The sequence below is a fragment of the Anopheles moucheti genome, chromosome X (genome assembly GCF_943734755.1).
Source record: "Anopheles moucheti chromosome X, idAnoMoucSN_F20_07, whole genome shotgun sequence".
NCBI classification, from domain to species: domain Eukaryota; kingdom Metazoa; phylum Arthropoda; class Insecta; order Diptera; family Culicidae; genus Anopheles; species Anopheles moucheti.
Genome location: NC_069142.1, coordinates 2,470,530 through 2,495,491, shown reverse-complemented (window position 1 = coordinate 2,495,491; position 24,962 = coordinate 2,470,530). Strand labels below are relative to the sequence as shown.

At 44.4% G+C, this 24,962-nt stretch overlaps 7 protein-coding genes across 9 annotated transcripts; 3 read left to right on the top strand and 4 right to left on the bottom strand.

Annotated features, from left to right (window-relative positions):
- The first annotated feature begins 2,005 nt into the window (after positions 1-2,005).
- On the top strand, positions 2,006-2,893 carry LOC128306953 (allatostatins MIP). 2 transcript variants are annotated; one of them, XM_053044634.1, is made up of 3 exons: positions 2,006-2,387; positions 2,469-2,597; positions 2,775-2,893. In XM_053044634.1, exons 1-2 carry the CDS (start codon positions 2,006-2,008, stop codon positions 2,591-2,593), a joined length of 507 nt encoding a protein of 168 aa, XP_052900594.1. In that variant the 3' UTR covers positions 2,594-2,597; positions 2,775-2,893. The 2 variants fall into 2 exon arrangements, with proteins under 2 accessions (XP_052900594.1, XP_052900593.1); XM_053044633.1 differs by lacking the exon at positions 2,775-2,893 and having other exon boundaries at positions 2,469-2,658.
- Positions 2,894-3,134: 241 nt separating this feature from the next.
- On the bottom strand, positions 3,135-4,764 carry LOC128306952 (derlin-2). Its single transcript, XM_053044632.1, has 7 exons — positions 4,627-4,764; positions 4,334-4,434; positions 4,118-4,263; positions 3,945-4,032; positions 3,744-3,866; positions 3,471-3,634; positions 3,135-3,390 (listed from the first exon to the last, which is right to left on the bottom strand). Exons 2-7 carry the CDS (start codon positions 4,424-4,426, stop codon positions 3,297-3,299), a joined length of 708 nt encoding a protein of 235 aa, XP_052900592.1. The 5' UTR covers positions 4,427-4,434; positions 4,627-4,764; the 3' UTR covers positions 3,135-3,296.
- Positions 4,765-5,443: 679 nt separating this feature from the next.
- On the bottom strand, positions 5,444-6,645 carry LOC128306995 (dnaJ homolog subfamily C member 25 homolog). The gene has a single exon (XM_053044692.1). It carries the CDS (start codon positions 6,616-6,618, stop codon positions 5,593-5,595), a length of 1,026 nt encoding a protein of 341 aa, XP_052900652.1. The 5' UTR covers positions 6,619-6,645; the 3' UTR covers positions 5,444-5,592.
- A 456-nt stretch (positions 6,646-7,101) lies between these two features.
- Positions 7,102-9,475, top strand: LOC128307440 (caspase-like). Its single transcript, XM_053045286.1, has 3 exons — positions 7,102-7,539; positions 7,627-7,880; positions 8,165-9,475. Exons 1-3 carry the CDS (start codon positions 7,409-7,411, stop codon positions 8,719-8,721), a joined length of 942 nt encoding a protein of 313 aa, XP_052901246.1. The 5' UTR covers positions 7,102-7,408; the 3' UTR covers positions 8,722-9,475.
- A 1,080-nt stretch (positions 9,476-10,555) lies between these two features.
- On the bottom strand, positions 10,556-16,342 carry LOC128306394 (calpain-D). The gene is made up of 12 exons (XM_053043902.1): positions 16,029-16,342; positions 15,098-15,765; positions 14,807-15,017; positions 14,619-14,734; positions 14,380-14,538; positions 12,792-14,306; positions 12,174-12,282; positions 11,952-12,107; positions 11,759-11,870; positions 11,398-11,664; positions 11,192-11,338; positions 10,556-11,124 (listed from the first exon to the last, which is right to left on the bottom strand). The coding sequence occupies exons 1-12, from the start codon at positions 16,229-16,231 to the stop codon at positions 10,951-10,953; spliced, it is 3,837 nt and encodes a 1,278-aa protein (XP_052899862.1). The 5' UTR covers positions 16,232-16,342; the 3' UTR covers positions 10,556-10,950.
- A 1,096-nt stretch (positions 16,343-17,438) lies between these two features.
- On the bottom strand, positions 17,439-20,934 carry LOC128306810 (cap-specific mRNA (nucleoside-2'-O-)-methyltransferase 1). 2 transcript variants are annotated; one of them, XM_053044426.1, is made up of 3 exons: positions 20,714-20,934; positions 20,333-20,632; positions 17,439-20,264 (listed from the first exon to the last, which is right to left on the bottom strand). In XM_053044426.1, the coding sequence occupies exons 2-3, from the start codon at positions 20,628-20,630 to the stop codon at positions 18,049-18,051; spliced, it is 2,514 nt and encodes an 837-aa protein (XP_052900386.1). In that variant the 5' UTR covers positions 20,631-20,632; positions 20,714-20,934; the 3' UTR covers positions 17,439-18,048. The 2 variants fall into 2 exon arrangements, with proteins under 2 accessions (XP_052900386.1, XP_052900387.1); XM_053044427.1 differs by lacking the exon at positions 20,714-20,934 and having other exon boundaries at positions 20,333-20,687.
- A 1,150-nt stretch (positions 20,935-22,084) lies between these two features.
- LOC128306971 (docking protein 3) lies at positions 22,085-24,815 on the top strand. Its single transcript, XM_053044657.1, has 2 exons — positions 22,085-22,322; positions 22,496-24,815. The coding sequence occupies exons 1-2, from the start codon at positions 22,239-22,241 to the stop codon at positions 24,068-24,070; spliced, it is 1,659 nt and encodes a 552-aa protein (XP_052900617.1). The 5' UTR covers positions 22,085-22,238; the 3' UTR covers positions 24,071-24,815.
- The last annotated feature ends 147 nt before the right edge of the window (positions 24,816-24,962 follow it).

The window sequence follows — 24,962 nt, the reverse complement described above, 5'->3', positions numbered from 1 at the left end:
CCTAACCTGTCACGTTTTCGGCGCTGGACGCTGTAGTACGCACTTATTCGCGGCAATGCAACACAATGCAGGAAAAGGGAAGAGATTAACATAATTAGCTCTAATCTTTTCCATCACTTATGCAGACACTCAATCAGAATCCAACTTCGCACACCAGTGCCGCGGGGACCCATCTCCCGGACCTAAGTGCGAACAGATAATGAAGGTTGATTTATGCGATCGTTCAGTCGGTGCGAACGGAATGCACCGCTCTCGCTCACTTCCGTGCGCATTGGCGTGCGAGAGAGAGAGAGAGACAGCATACATAGGGTGATGTCGTTCCTTTGAAGCTTATTTGAGTAATGGTGCAATATTTTATATTTTAAGCGCCATGTTACAAAGTGCCCGGAGCAGGATTAGCTGACAGCTGGATTTGATTATGAAAGTAGAAATATGTAAAACCATCTTCGTTTCGGAGATGGCTTGTTCTACTGTACCAATAAATATTGTGGTATACATAGCTAACCGCAAAGGGTATTAATGAAGAGATTATGGGCTAATCAACTCGCGAATTTGGATCTCCAAAAGCCGACGCAAATAATGTCGAAACCAAATTACGCGTGCAAAGCAGAATATTGTGGATGCTTCGCCATCACAATTGGAATCGACGAAAAAAGCGCACGAAATAAATACAAGACAACATTTAACAAAAATAGTACATCCAGCAATACCAACACCTGCTAAAGTGCCCTAAAACTACGTCACACCAAGCTATTAGCAATACGCCCAACAGTCGTAAATGCAACCAACTATCGTCTGTTTCGGACAATCACGTGTTAACTTCTGCCAACGCGTGTCACTCGTACGACAAACATCCATTTAGCTTATCCAGCAATGGAGTTCACTAGCCCGTTTTCACCGATGTTCAATCCCAAACGAATATAGAAGGGAGGAATAAGGAGAAAGAGAGCGAGAATGCAATCATCTCATATTTGTCACACCTCGTATCATCGCCCCCCGAAAAAAAAAGGACTCCCTCCATTAGAGGAATGCTGTGTAAACATAGTTCCGCACTGCACGTTGTACAGAGCAAATTGCATGAGTGTGAAGGACGTTAAGGGTTAGCGCACATTAGGGATGAGCTTCAATGTGGGCAAAGACTTGCCGAAACAAACAAGCAAAAAAAAAAAACAACATATCGGACGGTTTTTAGTGCTTCCAAAGTTCATTTAATGGTGAGGCCATTACAGAAGCATTAAGCAAACAGTTTGAGCAACAAAGAACCCAAGGCAATCACTGAGTAGGGTATTCGCATCCATCCGTATCTTTCGTGCTTATCAGTTTTCGAGATTAATGTTTTCGTAATACCGTGCTATCATTTCGTAACGACACAGCTTAATTAGGGTTCGAAAATGTTTTCTTGATGGATTAACGATCTGCTAGGTCTTCTTTCACTTCTTGCTTTAATGATCATCTAGGTTTCATACGAACATCGATAGAACTTAAAGGAATAGAGAGGTCACTGGATCTGCTCAAGAGACACATTTCCTGAGTCGCTAATAATACATATTCCTATCATCATACGAATAGCAGCGTTAAAAGCTTGACTTCTAAACGTTTCAAGAATAGACGAGGTAGTGCTCAGGTTATTTATTGGATGAAACCAAGGCACTAACCCGTTAAAAATCAATCTTGGACTTTATGTACGTTTTTAAATTAATTTTGAATATCTGGACGGTTGGCTAGAGTCGGCACACCGCTCCGATACTCATAATTTCTTTTCAATGTCTACACACCGACTCGATCGTACAGTAACTGCTAACTGATTCTGATTCTTTCCATTATCTGTTTATAATCTTTTCCTTTCCCTCAATGTATCACATTTACAATACAAGGCGTACGATAGATTCATTAACTGCAACTACCCACTACGAATCTGAGCATCATTTTGCAAGATTTAACAGCAATACCCATCACCTATATTGCATCCGAATTGTTAATCTTCCCCGGCGCTTCATCCAAAGCCATGAAGATGCATCGGTGTCTTGTTTGCGTGGTCATCGCGTTGATGTCCGTGCTGCACTGCAGCTGCCAAAGCTCGGAGGAACGTGTATTATCAAACGACCCCAATTACCCGGAGCTCGATCACAGCAAGATACCGGCGGCGAACGTAAATGGACTGCTGGACACCCTCGACCACGACAATCGGCAGATGATGGTTGGTAACGGTGGTATCATCAACAGTCAGCTCGCACCGGAAGATTATGAAATTGTCGAAAATCTAGCAGCACGCCTTGGCTATCCGCATATGAACGGTGAGATAAAACGAAGCTGGAGCAAGATGAATGCTGCCTGGGGAAAGCGTGCCGGTGGTGGGAATCGAAATTCGGGCTGGACCAAGTTTGGCGGTAAGTGTTGCACAGCATACTTGAACCATCATCCACCATTGTCGGTTGGTTATTTGCTTCTCTCATTTTTCTCTCTTTAAGCGGCTTGGGGAAAACGAGAACCGGGATGGAATAACCTGAAAGGGCTTTGGGGCAAGCGTGCTGACAAGTGGGACAAACTTGCATCGGCTTGGGGCAAACGGCAGGAAATTAGTCGAAGTTATTAATAAGGTACCATTCGAGCAGCAAATGGCACAAACCATGTATCTATACGCACCTGAGCCTAGTAGTTCCTAGTTGTTCTCGATATCAACTCTACCGAACTTATAATTAAACATGTTTGCCAACATAAGATAAGAACAAACAAGTAGCAAATCAGGTTCTCCATAGCTCCATCCATTATAGCAGGAACCGCAAGTATCGCTGGTTGAGAGGAGGATGCAATCAACGCGCAATACGATTTTTGATCTCGTTATCGTCAACTTCACCTACGTGACACGCTGCTGACATCCTGGCAACGAAGAGCAAGTGTTATGCTAGCAAACACAGTATTATGCACAACCCACAGGCTAGTAGTATACATCGCTTTAATCAATCTGCTCCCGGTGTTACAGACAACCTTTTTATCCTCGGTAATTAAAATGTTTAAAAATCAATGTATACATTAACGCAACCTCTATGGATCGAAGGAGTTTGGAAAGATATCACATTCCCACAATGTCCGCCAGGAAACTGTAACCTGTTTGGTATTGTAATAAAGCTAAAGCTAAACCATTTGTGACAAAGTTTCTGTATCGTTTAGGAGACATCCTGTTAAGAAACGTATAATTCCACCCCGACTATTGTATTATTCCGCAGATAGTTTTTAGCAAATAGTCTTGCAAACAGACGTTTATTTATTTGCTTGTCTCATCGCTTATGTTGCACGTATTAGTTGTTTCGCCTCCAATTAAATCCACCAGGCTGATCTTCTGGTAGCGCTACGTAGTTAGGATCCTCGGCCACTTCATCAAACAAAAGTTTGCTGCAACAAAGAATAGGGAAGGGATAATTATGACTTACACACATTCAACTTCCAGAGGCAAAAAATGAGCTTAAGCGTACAGGATTCGTGGCGTTTTAAGAAGCTTCATGCCTCCCGGCTGATTTGGCAGCACATCCTCGAGGAAGTAGTACGTGTGTCCCACTACGATACCGATCAAATCGACCCAGATGGTATTCCCTATTAGCACGGAAAATCCTAGCAAGACCCATGGCAGGTAAGGCGCCTGGAAATGAAAGATTACATAGGTATTAGGTTGTTAAAAGGTGTAAAGTTGTGTGAGATTTATGAAAATTGAGATGAAAAAAAGTGTATGTCAGTAATTTTTGGTATACCTGAAAGTTCAAAACACCAAAAAAGTTCATTCTGACGAATGGATTCCTACGGGACCAGACGTACACCAGCATTATGGTAAAAGCTTGACCTAAAAAGAGTAAATTAACAAACAATGCACACATCTAAACTCAATCGTTAAGGAAATAGATTCAATAACAGAACAGTGTTACACTGGAATAGAATGTTTTGAAAAAGGATACCACCAACACCGTTCCACCAAACAAAAACATAGTAACAAAATCTGAACTTCTCCCACGAAACGAGTTTTCTTCTAGCATCCGGCAGTACCTGTAGTTTGTAGAAGGAGTAAGCAAAAGTTTATTAGAAGAGCGTATTCATGTAAATAATTCTTCCAAGGAATTGACGTGCTTACCGAAACGTGAATATCATATTAAACAGAAAATTGAAACCGAAGGTACCGAAGAACAGAAACGTTGTGCAGATGCGCCATAGTTGATAATGTTCAAAGATGAGCTTTGGATTAAAATATAGCTGGAAGGGAGTGACGATGTCGAGGTGCTGAAAGGGCATACAATAAATTTACTATCAGCTTAAAACATGGTTCAGATCATCAGCTCAAGTAGCCTACCACAGATAGTGTTGTGATGATGCATGCCGTCGAATAGACGCGTGTTACTATCGGTATCTGGAGATATTCCTGGCGAATCGTTTGGTACGCCATTGTGCATCCTACAAAGAAACATCTAATTAAACTGAGCAAAGGTTTGTGGCAAAGAATTGCGAAACAAAAACATCACAGATTTGTATTGATGTGTTGTCACATTCTTTACCGTTCAGCCGGGGCAAGGTTCCGTCTTCCGTCGAGGGGGAGACAGAATCTTATTTATTAAGTTAAAGGAAGTGAAGAATAGATCTAGTTACCTCAACGTGCGCTGGGCCCACGATTGGATTCTGGTGGAAGAGTATGTAAACTAGACGTGTGTTACATGGATGGAGCAGTACGTATCAAAATAAGTCTACTGTGTGTGCTTTACTGGAATCATTTCTGTCGTGTACCAATCGAACGTACGGGGGCCAATGACGTTTATGTTTTGCTTGCGTTCCCCATACCACACCAATTCGTGACAGCAGGGAACTGTCAAATATGAGCAGCAAATGGGAAACAGCCGTTCCCAAAAAAGAGGTTATAAGGAAAGGACGAAAGTGGGCAAATAAATGCGCGATAATTCACACATTTTCCACCTTCTTTACCAATGATACTGACATAACTAGTCCTAAGTCGTTGCCCATGTTATCCAAGAATCCAGAACTCCAAGAATTCCTCATACCTACATTACCTTCAAGTTTCCTTCAGGAAGTTCTTAAGCAATATTCTAACTCAACTCAAATTTATTCTATTTCTCTCTAGTTCCGGTTCTGATTAAGGTATTCACTCATCTATAAGTCAAGTCAACTTATAACCAGAACAGCCTGCATACGTGTCTTTCAAATTGTTCGAACATCTTGGATCAACCGTTTAACGGTAAATTACCGTTACTATGTTTCTACGCATCATCGAACAGAACGAAACATAATTGCCATTACGATTCCGCCTATATTCGTATGCTAATCATGGTAACTTATACGTCAGGTATGAACTCTTATCAAAAACATAAAATACTTATTTATATGTCGAATGTATCCCCACACGCGTTACAACACTTTGCCTAAGAGAGATCTCTAGTACGATGGAAATATTGAAAATACGAACTTTATTCATCGCCACTCGTCATATCCACAATAAATAATTACAGATGTACTACAGCACATATTTAAAAAAGCAAGCAAGTGAACAAAAAACAATTAAACGTAAAACTGCTTAACCGACAGAATCTAATTTTGCGTCAATCACTCCTCGAACGTGAGCCGTCCTGGTCCGTGATTTTTCATGTACCGGCGATACGCCTTATACCGTGGATTGTCAGCCATTTGTTTCTTTTTCTCATTCTCCTGCTCCACCTTCCAGCGTTCAAAGTTAGACTTGATCCAGAGCTGCTGCCGCAGGAACTGCTCAACGGTGTCGGACTCGATCGAATCGAACTGGACCTCCGTCAGTCGCATGTACTTGCGTATGAGGTACAGCTGTTCCTCACGCCCATACGGCTGCTTGAGCAGCGTAAACTTCCAGACCCACCGGGCTGCCCAGCAAACATAGCGTCCGATCGTGTACGGTAGCAGGAACAGCTGTATCCAGAGGATGTCCCGTATTTCGGGCTTTGCGTACGCACCCTGAATATCCATATTATTCTCGATCACCTTTCGTATTTGTTCGTCATGTTCCTTCTTCTGCTCCGCTTTGGACACTTTTGTCCTGCCGTGCTTTCCACTGTTCCCGCTCGATGGACCATTGGTCGCTGTTTGATTGATCATCTCGAGCGCTTTGTTGCGGTATTTGGGGAGCGACATGAAATATTTGATAGCCGTATCGTAGCGCTGCCATCGCGTTACGTACTGGATGCAGGAGATGATGCTTATCGTAACCACGATTACCAGCCGCACGTCAATCTTTGCCTTCCGGCGATAGTAACGGTAGAAGTGCGCATAGTACGCCTGCGGATTGTCCAGCATGTAGTTGTAATCGTTGCGCGATTCCTCATCCTTCAGCACTTCGTACGCGGTGGCGATCTTCTTGAACGATTCTTCGGCAACCTGCTTCGCCTCGGCACCATGATGCAGATCCGGGTGATACTTCCGGGCAAGCTGACGGTACGATTTGGCTATTTCCTGCTTGGTGCTTTCACGCGTTACACCCAGCAGCTCGTAGCAGTTGTCTGGGCCACAATAGAACTGGTCGAGATAGTGGCCATAACCGGTGGTGGCACAAAAACCAAGAATCACCAAACACCAGCACAAAATTTGCGCTGCCGTCGTCATCCTGTATCCAAGCAAAATCCCGGACTGTCGAAAGCTCACGGATCATTCGCGGATCAGCGCTTCGTTGACAGTTGATATTGTAAACATTGGTACGTTTATAGAGATAGTGCAATGTTTCATTTCTGCTGGCGAAATCTTCGAATTTGCTGATATGAAATTCAGCATTGATTTTCGTCTTCAAAGATTTTCACCACAGAGTCTTTTCTATTTTTGTTAACATTCTTCTCATGGAAAACTTTATAAAATGGCATTAATTAAATCCGCAACAAGCACATTACAGGTTTGATTATTAGTGGAAAGAATCCCTGATCGATTATTTATAGAACGTAACTGTACTTGATAAACGCTCAGCGCGGCAAGGGTTGAATTGCACCGTTGGCCGTCAAGCACGGTTTGACACTCCATCAATGTGTTTAATCCGTACTGTTCGCTTATCCGTTACCCACTTCAAAGGACCACGAATAAACGGAACCAAACTAAACAAGTTCAGCGACGCTTTCAGAAACAACGCGCCTTGAATTCCTCCGATTGGACGTGCTTCTATCGAAAGACTTCACATTCAAAAAAAACGACGGCGTTGCTGCTATCAACCATTGCATCCAACAGGCGACGGATCAAACTCGGTGTCAATTTAGTGTTTTGTGTTTGTGTGTTTTATTTCATCGTCCGGAGTTCGTCCTTTCCCAAACCATTCTTTTATTGGGGTTCCATTTTCCAGCAGGCTAAAAAAAGGCCATTTTTGTTTCGTTCATTTTGTGTCCTGTGGCTGTGAACTGTTGTACGAAGTTTCATGATGAGTATGCCCGATGTTGTCGACGTTCGAAATGAAATTAACAACGAACATGTATTAAACGACCGCGACAACAATGACCAACATCTTGCGCACGACGTTAACGATGCACTCGGTTCGCGAAAGGGCCAGTAAGTATGCTATGTTGCCCTTTTTTTGGTTTTATTTAACCTTTTTTGGTTGCGACTAAATTTTCCTTGACGTTATCTTTGCGACAGGGAACTGTTTGATCATCGCATAAAGGCACGGATGCCCGTAGAACGGTACGCGTCCGATTACAACATGAACCACAAACGGCGGGGTTTGGCGCTGATTTTTAATCATGAAAACTTCGACGTACCGCAGCTGAAGGCGCGCGCGGGTACGAACGTCGACTGCGAAAATTTGACCGCCACGCTCAAGGGCCTCGACTTCGAGGTTCACGTGTATAAGGATCTGAAGCTCCGCGATCTACAAAAGCGTGTAGAAGAAGGTAAGGAAATAAACGAGGCGGCGCTATCAAGCCAGCTGTTCGGTGAATTGAGCATAAAACCAAACAAAGACTCGCACAAGGGCTCGCTCATGCCCATGCTTGGATGCATTCAGCATGAGTAGCCTTATATGAGTGCGTCTCTATATATGTGTGTGTTTTTTTTTGTTGCCGTCCGTTGTTAAGGGCATGTGGCAACGGTACCATATTAGATGATGCTTAGTAACGCTTTTTTTGTTTTTATTTACCCCTTTTTCTTTTCCATCCATTTTTGGTTCGGCGGGCAGTTTCCCAGATGGATCACAGTGATGCCGACTGCATACTGGTGACGATCTTATCACACGGTGAGCTCGGCTACCTGTACGCAAAGGACTGCCAGTACAAGCTCGATGTGGTCTGGTCGTATTTCACGGCCAACCACTGTCCGACTTTGGCCGGCAAACCGAAGCTGTTTTTCATACAGGCCTGCCAGGGCGACCAGCTGGACGGTGGTGTGCTGCTCGCGTCCAAGGATCGCACCGAAACGGACAGCTCGTCCTCGATGACGTTCAAAATACCGACGCATGCGGATTTCCTGATCGCGTACAGCACAATACCCGGGTTCTACTCGTGGCGCAACACACAGAAGGGTTCGTGGTTCATGCAGTCGCTATGCCACGAGCTTGCCCAGCACGGTCGAAAGTACGATCTGCTCACGCTGCTCACCTTCGTAACGCAGCGCGTCGCGTACGATTTCGAGTCGAACACGCCGGACATTCCGATGATGCACCAGCAGAAGCAGATCCCGTGCACGACTACCATGCTGACCCGTTTGCTGCGCTTTGGCGAGAAGAAAGGGTATTAAAGCAATGATATCATCCGCTAGTGGGGCTGATACATGAGCCCGGAATATCAAACGGGATACGTTTTATCGCGCCTGTCGCGTGGAAAATACGTGGACGAGCAAAGAACACGAAGATAGACTAAACGATGTATTTGATTTTATGATTTCTTTGTCGTCTGTATAAATTTCAAGTATTACATTATTCCATTCCCGGCAGTTCAGGCATGCAGGAAAAGAAATGCGCATCAGCAGCATTTACGAAACGAAATGCCTTCGAACGTTGAAAATCGAAAAAAAATTAATTAGATTATGTTGAAATCGTTTATGTGTCCCAATTCTTGATGCGCCTCACATCTCATTGGGATGTTGCCATTTAAATTTAATGTTGGTGCAACTTGCCCGTAGTTGCTATGATTTTCTCGTAATTTTAATCAATCCACGACTAATGGCCTTTCAAAAGCAAGATGATTCTCATAAGACAAACAAACAAAACTTAAGAATCAAAGATTTCATGCACAAGCATCTACCTACTTTCGATATACACAAATATATTCTTCTCGAATAAAACAAACATGTTAGCGGCACTTCGCATAACGCGCATTGCCCCGAGGCCTCAATGCATGTTTGTAAAGCTAATATTTCTTTACAAATTGTGTTAGTTAAAGTCCCAATCCATGTAGTATATAAGTTTGGAAACAAGAATCCAATAAAATCGTTCGGAACACGCGCGATGTGATAATTATCATTGAGACAATTTGACAAAAAAAAAACACACGTTATCCGCTGCCAGCAAAACAAACAATAGAGAAATAAAGTAATGATAGTACACGTTTTGTGTCGTTCAGGAGAAATGGCTAGCAGAGGAAAAGAGAAACATGGAAAGACTCTTATGAATGAACTAGTTCGTCGTAATAAAGGACATTGACTTTGAAAATGAAAAGTGATAAGAAAAACAAGAAAACACGCCGAGCATATTTACGCTATTTACACCATTAGGTAGGGAGGGTTTTAGGCGCCACCCGCTTCACATGTTCAAGGACATGTGGGAAACAGTTCTTGCGCCGTTTAAGGAATAAAAATGATGCTCTTACCTCAATTTGTGTATCACCCTATCTAATTAAGGAATGCTGGGTAGTTTAAATAAACTATAGTTGCAACATTTTACCCATTAGCTCATAATTTATTAAGAGTAGAACAAACAGGCAAACCGCACATTGTGGTGGTTAGCGAGGAAAAATAAATCTTCCCGTTTGAAAGATAAACTGTTAACGAAAAACCGCATTGTACACGACAATTGTAGCGGGACAGCAAGTCTTATCATTTAGTGGGAATTCAATATCATTAGATACAATAGCAAAACACAAACATCAAGCTCATTAGATCGATTAAATGTGAGCTGCTGGTTCGGCATCTAAAGAGCATTAATATGTGTCTGCGTGTCGTAACCAAGCACTCAAGTTGTGCGACCGAGCAACATAAAAAGGTTGTCACGTCTTTTAAGGTCATATGAATGTGACCCGTCTCGTCACAGGGCCCTTTGTCCAAACACACACCCATTGCTGTCGCTGCAATCAAATATTGATCAGCCATCAGTCTGGAAGTATATTGCTCGTTTTGGTGTCTAAGTTTAGCTAAAGCAAGAATCCAGTGGAGAGGGTAAAGACATAAAGACAAAAAAACATCATGCTGTATGCAGCTGTAAATCGTCACAAGAAGAAATCCGAGTATTTGAAGCACTCTATCTCACATTGGTCGTTTGTAGTAAAAATTGTCCTGTTCCAGAGTAACATATCTATTTCAGTATTTGCAAACTACACACAAACCACATTAAAAACACGGAAGATTTTTTCGTAACATGTGAAGTGTGTCTGTGGGCTATGGAGAGTTGTTTTTATTTTATCAATATCAGAGCAATGCATATTTGAGAGTTTCGTATGTGCGACGAGTTTGCCATACCGGCACGTGTCGCTGCCTACAAACACAACACAGCACACACACGTCTATCGTGAGATCAAATGTCGACCAGGACATCCTGCTTCTTCTCGCTACCAATGCCTCCTTGCAAGCCTATTTTGCTTTTGTTTTTTTTTTTTGGGGGTCGACTATTCCGGCTACGGTATAATGTATTAGTCAAGCAAGCCAGAGCGTACGGGATATTCGGGAATATTTCCCGAATTCTGTCTCCGTTGTCTGTCCCGGTCGTGCTGGTACAACCATCCGCAACATTACTGTGCCGTTAGAGATAAAGCTCTATGTAATCATCCGTGGTGAGTGTAGCTCGGACACGTTCTCTATCGGAGGATAGTGCGTGGAAGACGGAGGTCCCCAGTCGTGCAATCCGCCCGAGTTCGCCAAACGGTGTGTTAAGCGGTGCGCTATGCTAAATCCACCGCTGCCTTCCAGCTGTGTCAACACGATGATCACCTGTGCGTAATGGGTGTGTTAAATATTCCGCAGGTTGCAAAACATACCAGTTCACCCTTCAGCTTACCTGCCGTTGCAACGGTGGGACGGAATCAACCGTCTTGAGCTCGCCTCTCGTCGAAACAACGTTGTAGCTCTCCTGGCAATCACATTTCACGTGTATCCACTTGTTTTCGTGCCGATTCTCGACCATCACAACCAGACCGGCCCATCCCTGGATGAGCAGATGAATTAGTTAATTGTGTGTAAGATTTTAGCTCTAGCAGTCCTTACCTTTGTTAGATAGTACGCCGTCATGCCTTCCCGACCCTCGTGCCGTTGACCCTTTGCCAGTGTAAGGTTGATGATTGCGTCGGCAAGTAGAAACGGCGGTGGTGTGATTTGCTCCACCAGCAAACGCTTGGAGCTGTGTATGGCCAGCACGCACTGTGGATATTGCATGAAGTCGTCAATTCCCGTGTGCCAGTGGTTGAAAGCGAGACAAACCAGCATGTACAGGTCCGTTTCCAGCATCTTATGGCAGCCAACGAAACCACGCACCTACGATTTCAGAATCAAAAATCGAAAGGATCATTATCCTAGTCTACTTTGGAACTGAAGCAGGTGTCAGTTATGGTACCGCGACGCGCATTACCTGTCGTTTACTGTGCTCGACTAATCGGCCCACCTCAGGATTTGCAGGATTTCGGGTCCGGAACAACACTACGCAGAGGTCCAGCTGTGAGCGTTGGGATTTTTCCGAGTTCCTAACGTATAACAATGTGAAAACAAACACCATTCAAACAATCGTTCTTTCTCGCTTTCTCTCTTTTGCGCCGGTGCCGTACCTTTGTCCTTCCTGAAACAGGGTAAATTCTGCCTCAGTCGGTTCGAGCACCGTTATCAATACGCAGGATAAAGCTCTGAGCGGTTGCAGCGTGCCAAACAAGCGTACCTCGTTCCATTCCGAGCGTACCTTGCATATATCGATGCAGTCAAAGTATCTGCAATAGAAATACAATAAACTATTACACTGCTCTACAGTTCATGGATAACAGATTTCGCCTTACCTCAGTACATCTTCGAAAGAGATCCAAAACACACCTTCCGAACCGCCGTGTGGCATCAAACTATCTCGTAGCTCATCTGTCCACAGTTCCGAATCATCTGACCAGTCGCCTACGATATGAAATAATCGATTGTTCAGTAAACTGACAAGATTGCTTACAGAAGCAAGTCATAGAATTTGTAAGGAGAAAGAAGTGATCAATTTGGAAGTGGAAATAATAGGGACATAAAATGTTGGCATAAAATAGTGACTAGAAAAATAGTTGGACAAGCAGCATAGAAGTAAGTAATGAAATTATTTAAGCGTTTAACATTTATGTTTATCTATTGGAAGATATTCGTTATCGTTTTGTATCTTGAAGATAAATACCAAAGATGCTAAAAGACTGATAGAATACGATACAATAGGGCTAAATGAGAAGGTTTTAAGGTTCATGTTTCAAATGTCAATACAACATCAAACAAGCAAGCAACCGTACCAGAACAGAGCGTGGCAGAAAACTTATTACAGGCTAGAGCTAGAACTTAAAGAAAGATAAGCTACACTACAGCTACATCAATGATTGCATACGGTGCACTTTGTGCGATTGCTAGTAAGTAAAAGGGGTTTGGGTATGTACCTTGCCAGGAAAAGTGTCCCCATGGATTGCGCAGTTTCAACAGTCTATGTCCTTTAATATCCCGCACGTCCAGCACAGAGTAGGCGTGCCGCGGCCGCAGTCCCTTTCTCTGATATTCATCCTCATCCACCTTCATGTTACCGCCACCACAACTGGCCCCCATCAGAAACTTAACTAACCTGGAGCTCAGCAACTGGGCCCATATCAGATCGCGGTCGAGATCGTCCTCGCTCGGCAGTGGCAGTGAGCTCGCCTGAAGTGGAATGCTTTCGCACGGTGCCCCGGTCAGCGTGGCCAACCCTTCGATCGCACGCCCGGACACGAGGGCCTCGTAACAGCCGTGTATCTTTGCGACCGCCTTCTCTATCAGCGGCACCCAGAGCTGTTTTCGCTTCGCCTGCGAGTACACGAGATGGCCCCGCTTGTCACACGGCAGCAGATCGTCAACCAACACCGTCGTCCACCGACCATCCTTGCACAGCTTCACCTGGTACGCACCCTGCGGGCAGATTTCCTTCGTTAGCAGCACCTCCTTGACGAGATCTTCGCGCTCGGCCAGCACCGCCAGCGCACTCAGCAACCAACAGTTCCCGAGCACACCCTGGCAGATGTCGGATGGCAATGGAGTGCGGAAGACGGCCCACGGTGGCGTCGACTGGTTGCCTCCCTCGCACAGAATTTCGTGCGGTCGTCTCCATTGTGCGACCGGATTGCACTCAATGTTGGACGAAGGCTGATAGTAGAGGCTTTTTGTTGCCGGTGGAAACGAATCGTCCACGAACGCCTGCCCGTTTTCCACGCAGTACTCGATGATGCTTTTCCAGCGATTTAACGCCTCCAGATCGTCCAGCTGTCGTTGGTTCTCCTCCAGTCGGTTGTTCTTCTGCAACTGTTGCTGCTGCTGCCATACCAGGCAGCCCGAATCGATGTGCCGATGGCTTGAGCAGATATCACACACGACACAGGCAAGCGAGTTCTCGTACGTGCAGGCGGGACACTGCCACGTACGCTTCGGCATCGATACCTGCATCGACGGTACGATCGATTTCATCGTTACACACGATTGTGGCGGTGTTGGTGGCTGTTGTTGCGGTTGGGGTTGTGGTTGTTGCTGCTGTTGCTGAAGTTGCTGCAGCTGTTTCGGTATAGCGCCGGAATCAACCGGTGTACCGCCTTGCCCACCCAGTGCCGAACTGGACCGACTGCTATTAGACGGTTCATCACACTGCCCCAGTATCAACCGGTTTGTGGCAAGCGATTCGTTCATCAGCACACTGGAACCCTTGGCCGATGGACGCACCGTTTTGCAAGCGCTACAGTCTGGTTGCATGATTGAATTCTTCAACGTGCACTTGTGGCACGTCCAAAATTCGCCCTTCTTCAGCGTCATCTCTTCGACATTACAAATGCTGCGCAACTTCGAACCACCGCACGCAATACATGCGAGGGCAGTGCTCGTGTTCACTAGCGTACACTTCCGGCATGACCATTCCTTTTCGTCCGTCCCTTTAGATGCTTTTGGATGCAAACGAATTAGAAAGTAGTAGAATGAAAGGAAGTGGCAAAATAAAAAAGACATCAAGCTTACATTTCGTGCACCATTCGTCCTCTAGATCCTGTTCGAAACTCGCTATCGGAACTTTAACGATCGCAGGAATATTATCTAGCTCTAGTATCGTGGAATTCTGATGAGTGCTATATTCATCCATAACGGAAAAAATATCATGATCACCACCGTGATAATTAACTGCAAGTACATTCAAACTTCACATTAGCCCCATTCGCTCCGCAGCGTTGTGCAGACATTTTCCTGTAATTAACTATTACCTTTATCAAAATTACTTGTATAGTTAGATAGTTGCTTATTATATTTGCATTTAGCAGCAATCTTCTCACTGCTCGCGCTAGTATTATTGAACGCTTCATCCTCTTTTTCTGCTTTCCTAAAAAAAAATACAGCAAATTAAGCCGTTTTGTGAGTCGCACGTTTAAGACATTTCGCTAGTTTTCTTTACCCATTTTTACAGCTCATCGGTGTCGGAAGGTTTGCGTAATCATCACGTAGCGGTTCCTGCGTATGTGATTGCTGACTGATGCTAGTGATCGGTGAATTATTATTTACAGCATCGCTCGTTATTTTGCTAATGTTCTTTCGCTTTGCCTCCTTGTTGATAACCGCGTAGATTGGTTCCAGTGCACCCGTCGATGAGGGCGGATATTTTTTGCCTGCATAGAAGAATATCGCCAACATTAGCCGACATCTTGTGACGAAATAAACAAATGCAACTCCAACCGCCAAAAATTACCTGTTTGACTATGTGCCTTGGGCTTGCTGCTTTCCTTGAGCCGCACGTTGATTGTGGAGTTGTCTATGAATCGTGACGTGGTCGACGGTACCACAATTAAACCACCGGTTCGCTTCGTAATGGTCGTAATGCCACTGAACGCGTCCTGTCCTCGGTAGTCGGTGGATTCCTTCGGGCAACGGGCCGTACTGGTACCGCGACAGCAGCAACAGCACGCCTGTGACGCATCCCCTTCGTAGCTAAACTGATTGTAGATGCAAAACCTACACCGGGCCGATCCAACGTGCTCCATGCTGCGAGATGGTTTAGGGCGACACGAAGCGTACGGCACTGTACCACCGGACTCGGTATTGCCGTGTTCGGTATTTCTGCAAGTAAGCGGCGTCAGTGACTTCTTGATCGTGTCTTTGTAAACGGGCGCGATCACGCTGAGTGCTTCACAGTTAATGCAGTGCCAGGAAACGCTACGATTGTACACGCGGCATCGGTGGCAATTCCATTTGCGGTTGATGCTCGGCTGCGATAGGTACCGTTTCCGGTTCCAACAGCAGCGGGGATCCGGCACCGGATGCACAAACGACCGTTCGACCTTCTTCCGGTTAATGTTTTTGTGCGCTAGCGCTAGGCTGTCTATCACGCGAAATAAGCAATCGTTCGATACAAGCTTTCTGCAATGTTTGCGATTAGAGAAAGAAGAGAAAAGTGTGGGTAAGCGGAAGGATCTGTACAGACGGGCATTAAGGAGGTGCCCTAGAGTTAGGTATGGAGCAAACACGGGAAGTTTTGATCCGTGACCCTATGGGCTGGTTCTTAAGGAACGTGCAGCTTTTGCTAGGTCTAGTGATATACGGAATTGTGCAAATAGAACACAAAGAGACACAGCAGACTTCTGCTGTTCTGCTCGGTGTACTGGGACTGCACCATATCGTACCTATTCACATCCTTCATGCGAACGCACGATGACGAAACGGGAACGCTGCCGTCGTTGCTGGCGTGTATCTGATGGTGGATAAGGTCGACGTTCCGATTTGCTTTCCGAAACGTTCGACACCTAAGGCATCGTACGCTTTCCGTTGGGTTCAGGTAGTTGCATTTCATACAATACCACTGGAGCACCGATGCTATCGTACCCATTTTGACACATTTTACGTACTGTGCATTTTTCACCCCACACTCGACTGAGCCAATTTAGCGTGCGAATAGATTTTGGCTCGGTGTTTTTTACGTTGTCTCCGATCAATTCTGTTTTTGTTTCACGCACGGTATCGATTCATGGTTTTTGGTGAAGAAAATCTAGCCCTGTCAAATGCTGACACTTTGGCGGACGGGTGAGCAAAGTTCGTATAGAGCACTGCCTCAGCTGACGTATCGCTGTAGCTTGCGTTTTTGTTTGTAGGGCCATTTTGACAGCTAGTTTCGTGGTATTGCATATTTGTTGGAGGCTCCATGGAGAATGCATTTTACGACCAGGTGCACATATTTAAATGATCATTTGTTTGATTTTGAGCAAGACAGGCGTTATCTACTAAAATAATTTGAAGGTTATTTTTAGTGTGCAAACATCAAACATTATTCGGTTTTACAACTAGAGAAGATTTTTAAAATTGTTCTAAAAAGATTATAATTCGTTAAACACCAAAACATCTGGAGGAAACGACAAGGATAACGGGATGTAACATGGAGTTAGATAAGGAAACGTGATTCCTGGATCAAAGAACGATTTAGTATCGAAATCGACAACAATGGTGGTTAATTCAATTCCAAACAAAGCTGATTATTCAAACAATGCAAACGATCCAAGAGAGAATATGTAATTAGACAGAGAAGCAGACAGGAAGTATCTGTTTGAAGTGATAAGCGCTCAATCGATTTAACATGCTTCAACCAAATGATATTCATGATTTGGTTTTCAAATTCAACGAAGTTCAATCGCATATGTAAGGGCGACCAAGGATGTAAATCAATATCTGGGACTCTTAACACGAGAAGACTCTAAGCTAGAAAACCTGGTTAGCAATTCTCGTGATGAGTTCCTTAAAAGTACGGATTATTCTGTACAGAGCTTACATGTGTTGACTCGCTCAATACATTACAACTAGGTTATTTCAAGATAGGTTAGGTTCAGAACAAAACAGATTAACAAAGCCTCGCACACACACAAGCTTTAACGTTTTCTTTCAACAGATAAGGAATGAGTGTTAACCATGCTGATGTAATGTTTTGAAAGAAACATTTTGCAAAAAGTAAATGATCAAAACAAGCTTGCAGGACAACGTGGACGATGGAGAAATCTCTAATTCCTCTTGTTCCATTCAACAAAGGAAAAGATATATAGTTCTTCATTACAAATTTATATATTTAAGAAATAGTTTGGAAAATGAACCATACACATAGAACACTTAAAACTTAATGAGTAACTTCTTTACAATCTCAGAAATTGCTGCCTACAGGTAAATATACACACTTTATTACAAGTGCATATTCCCCATTGTTTGACAATTCTTTCTAAACATAGAACATATAGTTACATTGGATAATCCACGAATAAAACTCAATTACATTCACTTATATAATTAATTGTTGATGACGCTATTTTGTACCAACTGCGTTATCAATTGAAGATGATTGATTTATAAATTTACCCATGTATGTTGTTGGGCGGCATGATGGTAGCGGCGCAGGTCTTCACACAACAGATTATCTTTGACTATCCAGCATGGGTAAATAAATTCACATAAGTCCCAGAAATGGCAGGCCTACACCTTCTGCGGTTCTTGAGCCGATATAGAAGAAGAACGTTGAAATGCTTGGAAGAGGAGCTATGAACTGTGTAGCTTTGTAGCTACATTAAGACATTAAGTTCTATACTTGTCTATACAGACAATGAAGTAAACTATCAATAGTGTGCCAACAATTCCTCTTTTCATTTGAGACATTCACGTTCTAGAGGTCTAATTAACTCTTTGTCCGTAGTTGGTTTGCAGATACTGCTTAAAGTCCACCCGGTACACACTATCCGAGGATTTTTCTTCGGTAACTTGCGGATTGACCTGGTGCACTATTTCCCACTTCCAAAGCAGGCGAGAATGGAACGTTTCCTCAAACATGGCCATCGTTTCCGCCTCATGATTATCAAACTGCTCCGGATACTTAGAAACCTTGGTTTTCACATGATAGTAATAAAACATGTTATGTTTCGTAGACAGTGATTTCAGATAGTCTGGTTTGATCTCCTTTAAAAACAGCAACCCATACGGCACGTAGAAACGGTCCGCATCGATCACGTTCCGAAGCCGGTAACCCAACCTTGGTGGTCCGGTCTTCAAGTTGTACGTTTCCAACGATTTGAAGAAGACATTTTCGATCTCGCATAGATCGTACAACTTCTTCGCCCGTATCTGTACCGTCACCGCGCTACCGTTTGTGCAGTCCGAATTGATGCCCTTCAGCGGTTTGTTGAGCGCTTTGGCAAACTGCTGACATCGTGCCATTCGCTGCCGGAGTGGCAGTTTGCGAATGTTTTCCCCACCAAGCAACAACCCGTCAATGATATGCAGCGTGTTGATGACGATCTGCGATTTTCCCTGACCCTGCAGCTCTCGCACAATCTCCCCGTAGATGATCGTACCGTGCGGCAGCTCGATCGCCACCTCCGTCATCGGTATCCAGCTGCACTGCTTCGGATCAAACTTATACACCTCTTTGCCACCCTTGCCGAGCAGTATTGTGCGAATGTTTTTGCCACTGTTTTCCGTATTACCGATCGGCACGAAGCACCAATCGTACGCGGACGGAAAGGACATCTTCAGGTCCGGGATTTGCAGCTTTTTCTCTACCTGGCACACCTCCTTGGTAAGGCTGTTCCATTCCTTGTACAGCTTCGCCACATACTGGTCCGGGTCACCCTTGTTGGCAAACTTCCGAATCCCGTCCGGCAATTTCCACAGCGATAGACACTTTTGCTTCACCTCCATCTGGCGCGTTTCGGCGAGGTCACGGTTTTTGCAGTATGCCGCTATCTTCAGCAAAGCCGTTATCTGGTTCGCCCCGATAGTGTTGTTGCTGGTGCAGATGTACTCGAAAAATGCGGCATCCTCATGCAGCACTTCTTCCGATACTAGCTCGAGTGTGTCGATGTTTTTCTTGCTACTGTTAAACATCTGACTGTTTACATCCTCAAGATGCCGCTGTATGAGATCTGTCTTTGGGAGCTTCCACTTGCAAACGAGGTATCGTTCAGAGTTGGCCGGACGGCTGCTGTTTGGTTTGCAGATGGAAATCTCCCGGAAGCACCGGTACGCGAGATACACCAGCCCGACACTGAACGGTGTAAACAGATCGAACACTTTCATCACAAAGTGTCCTTCCGGTCGGACGATCGCAAGCGCCACGATCATCTGACATAGATAGAGCTGTTTCGAAAGGATCTCTTGCTGGTTTTCCTGCCCCTCGACGGAAAATCCTCCATCCGCCATCATTAGATGGACACCCGTTTCCGTCTGTGTCATAACGTAGTCGGAAAATCCCTCAATATTGGCCGGATCGAAAATATTACCGTCCTCCTTCGGTCCATAGTACGCGTCAAACGTTTCTGGCGACCCCGCCGTGAAATCGTCTAACCGAAAATCGCACGCCCCTTTCAGGGTAAAGCCAAACCCTTTCGCGTGCCACCCATTACGCCACAGCACGTACTCGGAGAATCCGCCCGGTCCGGCACACACGTCCGCGAAGTAAAACAGATCGTTATCTCTAACCAACGGTTTGCTGTTCTGGTCAAGCGGTTTAGTAAGCATGAATTCAAACATCGAATCCATGTTTGCCATCTTGACTGCGGCACGGTTGATAAAAATGTTGCTTTTAATCAGCTCGAACGGGTTTGACTTGGACCGCGCTTTGCGCATATCATCTGCACCGAGGTTATCGAACACTGACTTACTCGCTAGAATTTGTTGCAAAATCTCACGCTCGCAGTATTTGTGCTCGTCGTTGATTTGCAACTTGCGCGGGCCTACTTTTATCCATGCGTCCAGCTGTTCCCGCGTGATGCCTGGATCGTCTGCAGCCGCATTCGCATTCTTCAGAAAGGTAGAAATTTCCGGGATTTTTAACTCCTCCGCTGTACCGTCCCACTGATCGGCTGCTGTGTTTAGCTCGTTCAGTTTCATTCCTTTAATTGCAATCCATTGCACATATTACCAAACACGGACATGGATTCAGAAGACCCAACACACCTACCTAAACCACTTCGTCCCTTCTGTGATGACGTTTCGATCAGATCCACACGGCCCTGGCCCGTCTTACCCAGTCCGGTGCCAGCCTTGTAGCCCATCTGTTGCATGATGCGTACCGATTTATCGGAAAAGTTTGCAAACGATCCGGCCTCTGCACCGGTTTCGTGGGGCTTTTTGCTTTCCGGCTGGTATGAATCATGCTGATCGTTGTTGTGTTTTCGTTTGCCTTTCTTGTGGGAAATATCAGACAGTGTTGCTTCCTCCTCCGACGAATTGGCGGATAATACCGTTGTGCTCGCCATCTCTAAAAAAAAGTAAAAAGGGTGTCTTTTTTGCAGTGTGTACTTTTTAAACTTTGTATTGCTATAGAAACTACCATACGGACTTTTAAAATTCCTTTGTTTGGTTGAACCACGCGATACGATGCCTTCAAATGGGCACAGTATATGCAGCTAATAGGTGTTGGAGTGGTTGATTGTTTGGTTTACAGTGGCTTTGCGTTTTCCGGCTTCCTTCGCCCACCCTTTTCCAGGGTAGTATTGTTGACTGTTGCGGTGAGGGGTTATATTTAAACGAAACACCGAAAGCATCAGGACACTTGTGCCTGAGACAGAGCCGTTCAGATAAGACTAAAACAGAGCACGATTAGAGTAGTCCATAATGTCTTGGGCGCGCACCAGATGAACCGTTACACTTGCTACTTATCTATCGTCAGCATCTACACACTTACACAGTCTGGACTAGCGGCAGGGCTTATGAAAAGACTTCTGCAAGAATTGTGATGAGAAAGCCACTGTATGTAGCAGGTGCCGCACAAGTCCTCATCAACACATACAAGTCAAACACTGTACATCGTTATCTTGTGGCCCAATGGCCAAAAAGCGCGACCGGGGTTTCAGGGTGAATAAATGAGAGGTGTAATCTCGAGCAAAATTTACTGCACAGGCACTACCCGAGATACGCTATTATAGCGGACCGCTAGAACCCGGAAAAAATCCGCGTAACTCAGATTTCCGTGTAAGTCGAATCCTGGTGCAATTTCGTTTATATTCCAAAGTCACAGAGTCGACTTCCTTCTCTGAAAGTAATTTATTCACCGAATCAGGCGATTTTTCAGAATGAATACACTAAAATAAGTTAGAAAGAAATTTTTCATGTGACAAAAAAAGATATTTTCACCAATTTTCATCTTTTTGCTTAGATTTTGTGTTATAAACTAGCACATCTGTCAAATTTCCTAAAACCGCGTATCTCCGAATCCGCGTATAAGAGGAACCGCGTATCTCGGGGGCTGCCTGTACTATAAAAGCTGTAAATTTACATCGGTAATGTAACTGTCATGAATATATCCAGCACAAGGTGTATATAATGAAATGTAACAATATAGACCAACTTGTCGTTTCGGGATGTGACATATGTGTACCAATGTTATTATTACCTAAAAATAAGTTTTTATCAATAAATAGAACTTATTGCGATGAAGAAAGTGATAGTAGATCAAAAATAAATTAACCGAAAGAGATTTTAATGCATGGACAATGCCATCATTAGAATTGGACGGTGTATTGTAAACGATGTAATAACTGCAGCACCATGGTCTCCACAAATGACAGTTTTGTGGCAAAGTACGTGTGTGTATGTGTGGGTGATGTTGCTTCGATATGTCGAAGAGAGGGAAGAGGGACATATTAGAAATAGAAGAAGGATCTGAGAAAGTTTTTGTCACTGTTGCTGTGGCTTTAATGTTGCAGCTTAAGAAAAAACAGGGAATCATTAATCAGCTAGCATTGGATGGTCGATGTGTTGCAGAACGCATATTTAGGGGTTCCGAAGCTGTTTTGTCTGCTTGCCAGTTACGGCTCCTTCACATGGTTCAACGCATTGCCTAGAAGGGGGAAAACATCAACACGATGGATGAAGAGGAAAATCCGTTCCTATCCGGATTCCTGACCGTCAAGTCGCAGAGTGGCTTTTCGTGGCGAGTCGCGAAAAAGGTAAGATTGCATATAAGGTTGAATGTTGGTAAATTACGGCTTCCGATGCGTCGAGGCATGATTTGAAATAATGTAGGATTTCTCTTGATTGGTTAGAACTGTATATACAAAAAGTTACTTTTTGTTCTATAATCATTTTAATGCTTTTCTTTTATTCTTTCTAATACGAGTAGCAGGTTAAATACTGCCAACTGTTTAAAGCAAGTCGCCACGGTATCGAAAGGCTTGAGATTAGTGATGCAGAGAACGACAAAACGCGACGCATCGTCACGCTGGAAAACTGTGTGAAAATAGTGCTAGATCAACCGCCACAAAACACAATCAACATCGTCTCAAAGACGGGACAGATCCAACTGTACTCACCGGACGAATCGCTCGCCCGCCAATGGACAAACGCGCTACAGATCGTGGCATTCAAAGACAAATCCAATCAAACGCCTCCACCTCCGCGGCTAAACACGATCGAGGAGGATAATGATTTGTACTGCTCGTCGTACAGTGAGGGTATTTACACGGTCACCCTGATTCCGACCGATGCGTCCAACAAGAACGGGATCGAACCGAAGATGTATACGCTCGAGCTCGGTCAGATGGATATGCGGCTAAAGTGTTATGAGGACGAGAGCGTCACGGTTGCGCTCTGGCCGTATCGTTACATCCGGAAGTATGGGTACCGGGAGGGTAAGTTTACGTTCGAGGCGGGTAGGAAGTGTAACACGGGCGAGGGTACATTCAAGCTAGACAATGCCAGCCCGCAAGACATCTTCCGCTGTATGCTGACGAAGATGAAGTCGATGAAGAAAATTATTTCATCCACTTCCGAGCATGAAACGCAAGCCCTCAGCAGTCAGCTGTGTGCTGCCCTTGCCATGGAGCCTGGCTCGAGGAGTCCACTGCCAGGTGTGCACTGTGACGAAAACATGGCCGCCCATCTGTCCTCGATTGAATTGCTGCATGATATTGCGCCCAGCACGATGGCGGCCTTATCCCAGCTTAAAAGCATTCCAACGAAACCACCTCGAAAACAGGGCATTACCACGGGGAATGTCCCGTCTGGTGGTGCTGGGTCTGATATCGATCCAAAGCATTCCAACGTGTCGACTGTATTTATCAAAAGCAATGGACACAATTTGCAGTGCACCAGCCAACCGACCTCAAACCAAACAATACTGATCCGCAACGTCACACCGAACCTGGAGGATGTGCTGCAAGAATCCAAAGCGAAGGAGCTAGACTACGAGTGTGTGAAGGACATAACAGATGCGTGGAAGCTGTACGGACTGAACGATGTGAAGCACACCGAAGCGGTGGCAGAAAGTGGTACATCGATCGCGCCCAATGTTGTCCACGAGCATGTACGGTTGGAGTACGATCGGTTGGACTTTTTCCGCACCTCAACTCGAAAGACCTCGGCCGACTATAAAACGGTCGTGCCGATTCGGTTGAGCGGTGAAACGACAACGCCAGCTGCCCAGCATCCTGCGGTTCAACCGTCGGATGATTATGAAATTATTGGCGAACCTTCACCACCACCAACGGTAGGGAATGGTCCACCTGGGTTGGTTGGCTACAATTTAACAGGCGGTATCGGTACCCTGCGAGGGCGCAATCAAGATGAAGGGTTAGAGTATTCAGTATTCAGCGCTGACCATCACCAGGAGGAACAGCAGCAACACCATCAACAACAGCAACGTAACATAACTGCTACCATTAACTATGCCACGATTAGCAAACCGAAACGGGTTTAAGCGAGGGGAGTCGAAGGAGTTTCATTGTTTGTTAGTTATTTTGTTTGCATATAAGCGACCACCTTTTCTCGAATGGCTAGCCCCTACTTTATCTTAGATGGCTGATTACGTATTATGTACTTTCTAGTAAGATTTTACGGAAAATGTGATAATGTTTGTTTGTTTGTTCTTTTCATTTGGTTTAAAAAACGTAAATTGAAACACGTCGGTTTTTGTGGATGGACTTCCATCTCTCTAGACATACAGACATTCCCAGTCCAATACATACACTAAGATGTGCATTTTAAAAATTGTTTATCGGCACCGTATCCGGAATATTTGTAGAATACCACATAGAATTTCTTCAATATATTCCATTAAGGAGGCAACGAGTATTTTTCGTCAGCAAAGACAGACAGACAAATGGAACGAGGAAAGAGTTAAAGAACTTGCTAAGATAACATAGCGTACACAGTAAGGTAACGTTAAAACACTAAAATGCGCAAATGTTAACCGTCAACGAATTCGTTAGCATATTGCCCAAATACAACAAATACGCATCACATCACCGAAGTGCCTAGACGAACACAGTTAACTATACAGATCATAATTTTTCGTGTCCATACATAGATTTTTTTACAATAAGGGCAAATGTTTACAATGTTTGTAAAAGAAAAAAGCGATCAAAACTACGTGTGCCATAAATGTTTTTGGCAGTTTTTGAATAGTATTTTTATCTGCGAGCGGCCATATACGGTCTGATATACTGACAACGAAATAAAACTATGTTTTCAATTTTAAATTATAGAGCAATTCGATTTACTTTTGTACTTGGAATTCGATTTAACTTACGGTCTGGCAATTTCATCTTGAAACTCGTTTGCGTTAGGTATATTTTGGTAATTTTTTTTTT